We start from the raw sequence: 12,623 nt of genomic DNA on the forward strand, positions 1-12,623 counted from the left end.
GATACATGTAATTCTACTTATTAATAAATATATTGAATGATAACCCACATTGAGTTTGTTTTTATTATTTTAAATTTTATAATTGAAATTTTAACATATATTATTCATTAGAAAAAACCTACATGCTAAATACATGTCACGGATAAAATGAAGGAAAGGCATTGACGTTACTTTTATTCAAGGTTTTATTTTAGAATGGAAATTTTCTTTTTTTCATTAAATGCAGATATATTTGTATGGATAAATTAATGCATATACATAATAAATATTTTATTTACAGAGAAAAATGTAAAGTATCTTTTATTATAAAGATGTCGTGGGTGATTCTTGAAGACCATGAATTTTATAATTATCTTTGGCTATGGCAATCAAAGAATCTGCCATGCTTTTGCCTGTTTCATTGACCATACTTGATAGTGCACCATCTGGATTTTGGAGAAGTAAATGTGGCTGGTCAAATTCTAAAACTGAGCCAGCATCAACAACAAGTATTTTATCACTATCCATAACAGTATTTAATCTGTGAGCAATTGTGAGTACAGTACAATTTGCAAATTTTTGACGAATTGTTTTTTGAATAAGTTCATCTGTTCCTGAATCAACATTGGCAGTGGCTTCATCGAGAATTAAAATTTTATTATTTCTAACAATTGCTCGAGCAAGACAAACAAGTTGTCGTTCACCAACACTCAAATTACTTCCACCATCATTGACATGAGCAGTTAAACCCATATCTTTTAATTCAACATCTTCAAGAGCTGCCCAAAGTACATCATCACCAAATGACTCAAATGGATCCAAATTTTTTCGTAAAGTACCAGAAAATAAAAATGGTTCTTGTGGAATTATTGATATTTTTGATCTAAGATCACGTAAACCAATCTCACCAGTTTCTACTCCATCAATTTCAATTTTTCCCTTTAAATTAGCAAATCTAAAAAGTGCAGATATAAGAGAAGATTTACCAGCACCAGTTCTACCAACTATTCCAATTTTTTCTCTTTCATTTATTGTAAAACTTAAATTTTTTAATACTGGTGCTTCATCAGGACCATAAGACAAATAAACATTTTTAAATTCAATTTTTCCTTCAGTAGGCCAATCTGGTGGTAATTCTTCACCTGGCAGGCTTTCCAATGGTGATTCACTTTCAAGAATAGTATATTCATAAACTCGTTCAACTGAGGTCATTTGATTCTCAAGTTCTGCACTCTGTCGCATGACCCACTGGAATATTCCCGTTAGTCCAATAACTTGGGTAATTGCAAGACCAACATTTCCACCACTTTTTGAATCACTTCCTGGTATAACTAAGAAGCTAAGTGTGACTAATGAAATATATAAAACAGCAAAAGTATCAAGCCAAAGACCAAATGCATTTGACGATGATATAAATATAAACCAAGCTGATGAATGAAGATCTTGATGATTATCAAATTCTTCAATTAAAAGTTTACTAGCATTTGATGATCTTATTGTTGCTAATCCTTGTAATGTTGCATTTAAATGATTATAAACCGGTGATCTTGCAATTCCTTCAAGTCTTTTGACACTTCTTGAAGTTGGTAAATAAAAATTTCTCATATAATAAAATAATATTACAATGAACAATGTAGGTATCACTAAAAATGGCTCTGTTGAAACAGCTATTCCAATAATTCCAATTAAGCTAAGACCAATTTGAATACAATCAAATAAAGCCATCGGCAATAATTCATCGATTGATCCCATATCCTTAGAAAATCTATTTAATATTCTTCCTGAGGTATTTGTATTGAAAAATCTCATTGTTGCTCGGCTTATGCTTCTAAACATTCGATCATGGAGATGGATAGAAGCTCGCATACAAGCCATATAGTATGCTATTGATCTAATAAAAGTACCAATAACTGTGCACAATATAATTCCAGCAAAAATATAAACACAATCTTCTGTAGTTAAACTTCGACTTTCACCTGGTCCTGCATTTGAATATTTTTCTTCTAAATTTACCCACCAGGTGATAAACAAATCACCACCAGTTGCTAAAACTTGTGCACCAATAAAAAGAAATAATACAAAAAATAGTCCACAACAATTTCCAGCAGCATTAAGATATTTCAAATAAACTTGACCACCAATATTTCCTCGTGTTCTTGTTTCTGCAGCTTCATTAGGTTGAGAGTCATTAATTGTTTTATTTGAAATTGATGAACTTGTAGAACGTACACTAACTTGTCGTGAATTAATAAAACCAGCAGTATTTGGTGTGACATCATCTTCATTATCTTCCTCAACTGGAGGTTCTAATAATCTACCAAAATCAACTCCTTGAGCTATCAATTCATTGTAACTTCCTTCAGCTTGAATTGCACCATCTTTTAGGACAATTATTTTTTCAACATTGTCTAAAAATTGTACTTGATGTGTTACGAGAATTCTTGTTTTACCTTTCAAGTATCTTTCAATGCATTCTTCAAACATGTGTTTGCCAACATGAGCATCAACTGCACTAAGTGGATCATCAAATAAATATATTGGTGAATCAGCATATACAGCTCGTGCAAGATTAATTCTTGCTCGTTGACCACCTGACAAGCTTACACCACGTTCACCAACAAGTGTTTTATCACCATAAGGAAATAAACGAAAATCACGTTTTAATTGACAAACTTTTACAACTTGCTCGTATCGTTTCTCATCCATTTTTTTGCCAAAGAGAATATTTGTTCGTACTGATCCAGCAAATAGCCAAGGTTCTTGAGACACATATGCAATATTACCATGTACATCGACACTTCCATGATATGTTTCAAGCTCTCTGAGAATTACATTTAATAAACTTGATTTTCCAGATCCAACTTGTCCAACAATTGCAACTAATTGTGCTGGTTTAACTTTCATATTAATATTAGTAAGTGTATCATCAGATCCATTTTTTAACCATTTTGCATGTACATTTTCAAGTGTTATCAAACCAGTGTTTGTATCTTTATCTTCTGAATTTTTGTGAAATTTTTTAGAATCAATTTCTTCATACATTAAAAATTCTTGAATACGTTTAACTGATATCCATGCTTGTGCACTCATTATAATTCCAAGAGGAAAAAATACAGTCATTGATTGACGTATACCAGTATAAAATGAAGTTAACATGAAAACTTTTTCAGCTGTAATTCCATTTTTTTCTAGATTATCATTTCCATAATATTTATCCAAATAAATAATAGCAAGAACTGTGATAAATAGTGAAAAACGTGTTATAATTGTCATAAAAGACGTTAAAATACCTTGAAGAAAAGCCATCTTACGAATGATACTAATTTCACTTTTTCTAGCTTTTTCCATTAAAATACTAAATGGCTGTTCCCAAGTGTACATTTTAATTGCTTGAATACCATTAATTATTTCACTTATAAGTCTAACACGTTCGTCTGTTCTAATAGCTGTTTTCATACGAAGAACAGATGATGTTTTTCCTAGCCAGCCTTGAAGAGGAATAAACATTAGTAACGAAAACATTCCAATAACAGCTGACCAACCAACTTCAAGATACATAAAATAAGTAACCAGAGCTGTTTCAACAAGACTAATCCAAAGATAATGAAGAAATACAACTGCATTGTCAAATCTATAATGATAAATAGATTATTATTATATTTTTTTCAATGCTCCAGGTACCATAATTAATAATAATAAAATTCATTTACCGGCTGACATCATTTGACAATAAATTAACAACTTGACCAATTGATTTTTCACCAAGAGCAACACGAGATAATTTAAGAGATTTTCTATATACCAATGAACAACAAGCAACACGTATTTTCATTCCAACATGTGTACTTGCCATCATGTAGGGATGTATAGCAAACATATTTACAACAGAACACAATATTATAACACCAGCTGCTAAATAGGCTTCCATATCTGTTGATTTATTTTCTTCATTTGCTTTTGAAAAATGACGAACAAGACGACCAACTGCCAATGGTTGAAGAACTCTAGAAAAATAAAACATCAATATATTTATCACTGGAATTATTCATCATGTACTCATATAATTATAATGATATATATTTTTAAAATTATAAAATCATGTTGCATTTTATATCATGATGATGAGCTAAAAAAAAATAATGATAATATAACTAATACGACAACACAAGGTCAATTAAATTTTAATCAAATATAATTTCATGATAACAATAATGACAAAGCATAAATTGTATATAAAAAAATAATGGATTGAATGACTTTTTACTTAATAATTTTATATGAAATTTAACGTGGCCATATCGCGGAAAGATTTCTCTATCTAATCAGTAAATCTTTTAACTTGACATCAATATGTTTTCGTTGCAAAATTAAGCTGTGTTATATTTTAATAAAAAAAATATATAAACTTACTTTGTTGGAACTTCCATTATTGCTAAAATAATTCCATATGACATTGATTCAATACCAAAAACTTTGACAAGTGAACGAAATAAACTTGGTGGTGATATTTTTTTATTCTTTCCTTCATTTTGATTGTTAAAACGCTCATATTGGCGATCCCATGATTTTGATAATTTATTTCCAACGTTACTGCTTTTGTGTTCCTTCAGAGGTTTTGGAAGATCACTTAATTCTAAATCTCTTTTAAAACCAATCCAAAATGTACTCAGCAACCATCTGTAATAATTAAAAATTCAATTTTAAATATTTTTTTTAATTTAAGGTAATTTAAAATTACTTACGTAAATGTAAGAGCACTTAATGGGTTTGCTTTTTTTCTAGGATTTTCGTGTTTGTTAATTTCATCTTTAACATCCATGACTCACTTAATAATTAAAAAAAAATAAATAAATAAAAAATACACTTTAAAAGTTCAACGTTGTCTAATAATAATTTTAAAATAGTTTTCACCACAAATAAATAATAAAGAATTTAAATTTGTAAATCCATCATCTGCCTGGTTTTAGAAAAATATATTATTGTTTATATATAAATAATTTTAGTCGATGAAAAATGAGACCATTTCATCAGACAATTGCACTCTGCTCGACAATTTAAGTGTTGTGATAACAATTTAATATCACCATCTGATCCAATTGAGATTAATATATTTGGATGGTTGGTTTAATGTCGCCACTGGCTTGATTAATCAGCACGTGCTTTCCCCCATCAGACAATAAACAAATATTTGATTGTCAGCTCAATTCACTCCCAGAGCAACTCAACACTTTATCAATAATAATTAAAATAAAATAAATTTTGTTTTCATGTGACATGAATTATTATCATAACAAAAATAATAAAGTTTAATTGAATACTTGTGTTGGGCTTAATAATTAAAATTTAAAATAATAATAATAATAATAATATCAAAGATATAGGATTAAACAATTATTTAATTTTTTTAGTTTTCATTACAAAAATACTTATAAATTCGAAAAAAAGTACTATTTGATAACAATAATTAGATAAGTACGATTACAAAACAATATACATTTACAAAAGACCTACAAATCAATGTGAATAGTTGATTTGATAAAGCACCCTTATTGTTAATTACAATTAATGTGTTGTATACATCATTAATTTTATTATAGATAAATGAATCAACTTTTGGTACGCAATTAAGATTAATTTTTTTTTTTTTACAAAAGATAATAACAATAGTTAACGAACATAGTATAAGTAACACTATTTGTGACACTTGAATTTTAGTATTATAAATTACAAAAAATAACAATACAAAAAAAATAAATGAAGGCACTTGTGGCATACGTATTAGAGTATTGAAGCAAGCTAAATTTGTTTGCACAAATTAATTATGAAATAAATTTTTTTTAACTTTATATATTATAAAAAATTGTGATCTATTATTTTAAGGCACTTTAAAATATTCGAATATATATATAAAAAAAAATTATACTATCAATTGTTCTATTTATAAATGTGTTGTTGATGATTGTTGACGAAGCTCATAAGTTTCTTTGGCTATGGCAATCAAAGAATCTGCCATGTTTTTGCCTGTTTCTTTAATCATACTTGATAGTGCACCATCTGGATTTTGGAGAAGTAAATGTGGCTGGTCAAATTCCAAAACTGAGCCAGCATCAACAACAAGTATTTTATCACTATCCATAACAGTATTTAATCTGTGAGCAATTGTAAGTACAGTACAATTTGCAAATTTTTGACGAATTGTTTTTTGAATAAGTTCATCTGTTCCTGAATCAACATTGGCAGTGGCTTCATCGAGAATTAAAATTTTATTATTTCTAACAATTGCTCGAGCAAGACAAACAAGCTGTCGTTCACCAACACTCAAATTACTTCCACCATCATTGACATGAGCAGTTAGACCCATATCTTTTAATTCAACATCTTCAAGAGCTGCCCAAAGTACATCATCACCAAATGACTCAAATGGATCCAAATTTTCTCGTAACGTACCAGAAAATAAAAATGGTTCTTGTGGAATTATTGATATTTTTGATCTGAGATCATGTAAACCAATCTCACCAGTTTCTACTCCATCAATTTCAATTTTTCCCTTTAAATTAGCAAATCTAAAAAGTGCAGATATAAGAGAAGATTTACCAGCACCAGTTCTACCAACTATTCCAATTTTTTCTCTTTCATTTATTGTAAAACTTAAATTTTTCAATACTGGTGCTTCATCAGGACCATAAGACAAGTAAACATTTTTGAATTCAATTTTTCCATGGGCAGGCCAGTCTTGTTTTGGTTTTTTTTCTGGTAAACTTTCAAGTGGTGGTTCACTTTCAAGATTAGTATACTCACAAACTCGTTCAACTGATGTCATTTGATTCTCAAGTTCTGCACTTTGTCGCATTGCCCATTGAAACATTCCTGTGATTCCAATTACTTGTGTGATTGCAAGACCAGCATTTCCTCCATTTGTTAAAGTGTCATTTCCCGGAAATATCAAATAGCTCATTGTTACGATGCCAATATACAACACAGCAAAAATATCAAGCCAAAGACCAAATGCAGTTGATGAAGTTATAAAAATATACCAAGCTGATGAATGAAGATCTTGATGATTATCAAATTCTTCAGTTAAAATTTTACTAGCTTTGAAAGATCTAATTGTAGCGAGTCCTTGTAGTGTGGCACTCAGATGATTATAGACTGGTGACCTTGAAATTCCCTCAAGTCTTTTAACACTTCGTGAAGTAGGTAAATAAAATATTCTTAAATAATAAAAAATAATTCCGATGATACAAGTAGGTATCAACAATATAGGTTTAGTTATTGCAACTACAATAATTATTCCAAGTAATTGTAAACCAATTTGAATACAATCAAATAAAGCCATTGGTAATAATTCATCAATTGATCCCATATCCTTAGAAAATCTATTTAATATTCTTCCTGAGGTATTTGTATTAAAAAATCTCATTGTTGCTCGACTAATACTTCCAAACATACGATCATGAAGTCTTCTAGATGCTTTCATACAAGCAGCATAGTATGCAAAAGATCGAACAAGAGTTACAACAGTTGTACATGCCATAATTATTGTATAAATATATTTACACCAATCAGCAGGTATCAGTATTCTTACAAAAACTTGTAAATATATTCCTGATGAATTTGATTCTTCTACATTGACCCAGTCATTTATAAAATAATCACCTCCACTAATAAATATTTGTGTAGCAATACAAAGAAACATTACTGAAAATATTAAACAATTACCACCAGCTTTAAAATATGCTAAATAAGTTTTAGCACCAATTTTTCCTTTTGTTCTTAATTCTGCAATTTCTTCTGGTTCATTTTCTATTGTTGTACTTATTTTTAATGAACGCTTTGAAGCAATACTTGAGTGTCGAGAATTAGCTGCACTGATACTTGGTGAAATAGTAGAATCATCTTCTTCAGCTGGAGTTTCCAACAATCTTCCAAAATCAACTCCTTGAGCTATCAATTCTTTGTAACTTCCTTCAGCTTGAATCGCACCATCTTTTAGGACAATTATTTTTTCAACATTGTCTAAAAATTGTACTTGATGTGTTACGAGAATTCTCGTTTTACCTTTCAAGTATCTTTCAATGCATTCTTCAAACATGTGTTTGCCAACATGAGCATCAACTGCACTAAGTGGATCATCAAATAAATATATTGGTGAATCAGCATATACAGCTCGTGCAAGATTAATTCTTGCTCGTTGACCACCTGACAAGCTTACACCACGTTCACCAACAAGTGTTTTATCACCATAAGGAAATAAACGAAAATCACGTTTCAATTGACAAACTTTTACAACTTGCTCGTATCTTTTCTCATCCATTTTTTTGCCAAAGAGAATATTTGTTCGTACTGATCCAGCAAATAGCCAGGGTTCTTGAGATGCATATGCAGTAACACCATGTACATCGACACTTCCATTATATGTTTCAAGCTCTCTGAGAATTACATTTAATAAACTTGATTTTCCAGATCCGACTTGTCCAACAATTGCAACTAATTGTCCTGGTTTAACTTTCATATTAATATTAGTAAGTGTATCATCAGTTCCATTCTTTAACCATTTTGCATACACACCTTCTAGCACAATACCACCATCTTTATTTTCAACAGAATTATCTACTTTTTTGTCTTCTGTTTTTTCAACATTTTTATTATCTTGGTGAGAATTATTTTCAAAAGTTTCAATAGATTTTTCGGTACTTATTTCTTCATACAACATAAAATTTTGTAATCGCCTTATTGAAACAACAGCTTCTGCTGTTAATACAATTCCAAGAGGAAAAAATACAGTCATTGGTGTACGAAGAACAGTATAATAAGCAGCCAACATAAATACTATTTGAACAGTAATTCCATCTTGATTACTATTTTCATCTGATTTTCTTAAAAATATAATTGAAAGAATAGTAATAAAAAGTGCTAGTCTTGTTGTGAGCATAATAAATGACATTGAAATGCCTCGAAGATATGACATTGATCGAATAACACTTATTTCAATTTTTCTAGCTTTTTCCATTAAAGCACTAAATGGTCTTTCCCATGTATACATTTTAATAGCTTGTATACCATTGATAATTTCATTGGTAAGTCTAACACGTTCATCAGTTCTAATAGCAGTTTCAAGACGTAAAATTGACGAACGTTTACCAAGCCATCCTTGAAGAGGAATAAACATAAGTAATGCACCAATTCCAATGATAGCTGACCAACCAACTTCACGAAACATGAAGTATGTAACAATCATTGTTTGAAGAGGACCAATCCAAAGATAATGTAAAAATATAACTCCATTATCAAATCTAAAAATTAATTATTAATTATTTTATCAATCAAGTGTTTTTCTTTTATAAATTTTTTACCTGCTGACATCGTTGGAAAGAAGATTAACAGCTTGTCCAATTGATTGTTCACCAAGTGCTGTACGAGATAATTTAAGAGATTTTCTATATGCCAATGAACAACAGGCAACACGTATTTTCATTCCAACATGTGTTGTTGCCATTAAATATGGATGAATTGCAAACAACCGTAATGCCGAACAAAATATTATTATTCCTGCAGAAGCATAAGCTCTATTTATACTTATTTTACTGTGTTCAGGTGCATTTGAAAAATATCTAATGAGCTCTCCAACTGCCATTGGTTGAATGACACTGTAAAATTAATTATTAAATTTTATATAAAATATATTTTTGTTGTATTTTTCTATCAATTTATAAAAAATAATATTATAAAACAAAAAAATTATTTTTTTTATATTTTATTATAGTAGCTATTTTGGGACTATCAATTATCATTATCATTTTTTTTTTCGAGTGATATATGAGCTTGAAATAAATTTAAAAATAAAAAATATAAAAACACCTTTTATTCTTGGAATTTATCAATCAACTTTATCAGACTTTTGTTGGCTGATGTCTTATCATTTCTTAAAAATATTTATTCTCTAAACTATACCAGTTGATGATTTTTTTTTTTATAGAAATAAAATTGATTTAAAAAATTAAGGTTGTCTTACCCAATTGGAATTTCCATGATAGCTAAAATAATTCCATAAAGTGCTGTTTCAAGACCAAATACTTTAACAAGTGCTTTAGTTAAACTTGGCTTTTTTTTTCCTTCAATTTTATCTTTATTATTAAAATTATAATTTCCTAATTGATCATTCCATGCTTTTGATAATTTATCACCAAGATTACTACTCTTATGTTCCTTCAAGGGTTTTGGAAGATCAAATAATTCCAAATCTCTTTTGTAACCAATCCAAAATGTCCTCAACAACCACCTGTAAACAATTGTCTTTTTCGTAAATATAAAATTCTTTTTTTAATTTTTTTTTAATAAAAATACTCACGTAAATGTAAGAGCACTCAAACAATTAGCATATTTTCTTGGATTTTCTTTCTTTTCAATTTCTTCCTTGGCATCCATGATTCAGTCTTTTATTAAAAATAATTTATTCCAAAAAATTATTCACATATATTTCTAACGAAAATAAAATAAACACTTGTTAATATATAAATTTATTTACAAAATTAATTCATTCAATTGTCAATTTGTTATTTATTTTTGTATTATGTTCTACTTAAATGTATATTTTTAATCTCACCTAAATGTCAATTTACAAAAATAGTCCAGCTTCATTTGTAAAAATATATTAACCATTATTTTATAAACATTTAAAGCTATTATTTAATATGATAAACATTTAGAAAGTTCATTTAAATAATCAACAACAAAACAATCACTGAGTGTATTTTTTTTTTTTTTTTATTTATAAATGTTTTTTTTTCTTGTCTTTTTCTAACCTTGAACTGCACAAGTGAACGAGTTGACCACCATTTGCCGGCGACAAGACTGAACTTTAATAACAGACCTTAACAGACTACACCAGACCAAGTCCAACTGGTCCAAGTGTCCAGAGGCTCATTGTGTATATCGTGAATATTGTGTATGTACATGCAATACCAGTTACCACATGCTCTTTATTCCCCACTATAATTTTATAACATTTTTTTTTTTCTTTTCTCAGAAATAAATTAACTCAAAAATATTTATTTTATTTATCAATAAATAAACAACATAATGTATTTGTTAATATATTTATTTATTCAACTAAAATATTTAATAATAATAATTAAAAAATATTTTTTAAATAAACAAAAATCAATAGATTTATCAATGAAAATTCATTTAAAATACACAAAATTGTTTTATTATTTTTGTTATTTTTCAATTAAATATTGATTAACTTTACCAAACTGGGAGTTAATTTACATAACAACCAAACGTTTTACATTTTTTAAAATCATTTATATATTGTTATTGATTAAACAATGATACAATTATTATTAACAAGGTAAACAACTATTTCTCATTAATAATTATAACAATAAATGTACAGATATAATTGTTTTTTAAATATAGTTAAATCACTTGATAAATTATTATTTTTTTTTGTTGATAAATAATTGTATGAGAAAAAATCTTGAATGTTAATCACATGGTTTATTCACAGTCTGTATAATTTAGCCTAGATGACAACGGTATTCAAGTAATTCCAGCAATTTTGTTGGAAAAAAAATTCAGTGATAGTTGTTGTCATGATTCAACAAGATCTTCTTCAAGATAAAACTATAGTCAAGGTTTATATTTTATTTTTTTCTACATTTTAAATAAAATTATATGTAATTTAAGTACAAACACATTTATCATCACAGTGGATGATCATCCAAGCGGTAAAAATTTTATATGCAAAAATTAATAAATCATTTTTTTATTCTGCTTGCATAGATTAATATTAAACAGAAAAAAAATATAGACTACATATTGATGAATTTTTTAATTGTGTTATTTCAACTTTGTTGATGTAATAATATATTTTTTTTTTTGTTAAGCAATCTATTCAATTGAACAATCAATCGAAATTCAAGACAGCTGCGTTTATTGTCGGGCTTTTTATTTTTATTTTTGTGTTACACATCTTGTTGTACTTGCTCATCATAAAATTGTACTTATTAAAATTGATTATATTTTATTATTTATTTTATTTTTAATAGGTCAATTTATTTATTAATAATTTGAACTTTATTTAAGCAACAATTTAAGGCCATTTAAAATTGTCTTTTTGTTGTGATAATGATAATATTTTTGAAGTTGTTTGTCATTTAAATAAATGTATCAAAAAACTATGTATTTATTTATTTTTATTTGTTGGAAATATATTGTTTTACATAATTCAACTTCTAGGAAATAAATTGTAACAACAAAATATCAATAATCAACTGATTTATTCAATGTCTAAATAAGCTATTAATCATTGATAAATATTTATAATTTAATCGGAAAATAATTGAGACAAAAAATATAATAAATATTCATGTCAATTAATTTATTCAATAATTTGTTATTTAAATAATTGATTTAATCATTGAATTTTATATTACAAAAATTATACTTTTAGTAATAAAATTATTATAAACAATATATAAAAAATAAAATTCGAATTTTTTTTTTTTGAATATTCATTTTTTGAGGATAAAGAAATCTGCTTTATCATGTTACCGACTACCAATAAGCTCATAATTTACATTACCATTAAATTATTAAATAAATAAAACAATATTTTTAAACAAATAAAAATACTCCAA

The 12,623-nt window shown here is 27.7% G+C and overlaps 2 protein-coding genes across 2 annotated transcripts; both read right to left on the reverse strand.

Annotated features, from left to right (window-relative positions):
• Positions 1-246: 246 nt before the first annotated feature.
• LOC122853220 (probable multidrug resistance-associated protein lethal(2)03659) lies at positions 247-4,823 on the reverse strand. The gene is made up of 4 exons (XM_044153554.1): positions 4,722-4,823; positions 4,390-4,656; positions 3,690-3,983; positions 247-3,610 (listed from the first exon to the last, which is right to left on the reverse strand). The coding sequence occupies exons 1-4, from the start codon at positions 4,796-4,798 to the stop codon at positions 304-306; spliced, it is 3,945 nt and encodes a 1,314-aa protein (XP_044009489.1). The 5' UTR covers positions 4,799-4,823; the 3' UTR covers positions 247-303.
• Positions 4,824-5,357: 534 nt separating this feature from the next.
• LOC122853221 (probable multidrug resistance-associated protein lethal(2)03659) lies at positions 5,358-10,910 on the reverse strand. The gene is made up of 5 exons (XM_044153555.1): positions 10,583-10,910; positions 10,328-10,458; positions 9,992-10,258; positions 9,333-9,626; positions 5,358-9,272 (listed from the first exon to the last, which is right to left on the reverse strand). Exons 2-5 carry the CDS (start codon positions 10,402-10,404, stop codon positions 5,918-5,920), a joined length of 3,993 nt encoding a protein of 1,330 aa, XP_044009490.1. The 5' UTR covers positions 10,405-10,458; positions 10,583-10,910; the 3' UTR covers positions 5,358-5,917.
• Between the last annotated feature and the right edge of the window lie 1,713 nt (positions 10,911-12,623).

Source organism: Aphidius gifuensis, linkage group LG3 (genome assembly GCF_014905175.1).
Source record: "Aphidius gifuensis isolate YNYX2018 linkage group LG3, ASM1490517v1, whole genome shotgun sequence".
In the NCBI taxonomy this organism is placed as follows: Eukaryota; Metazoa; Arthropoda; class Insecta; order Hymenoptera; family Braconidae; genus Aphidius; species Aphidius gifuensis.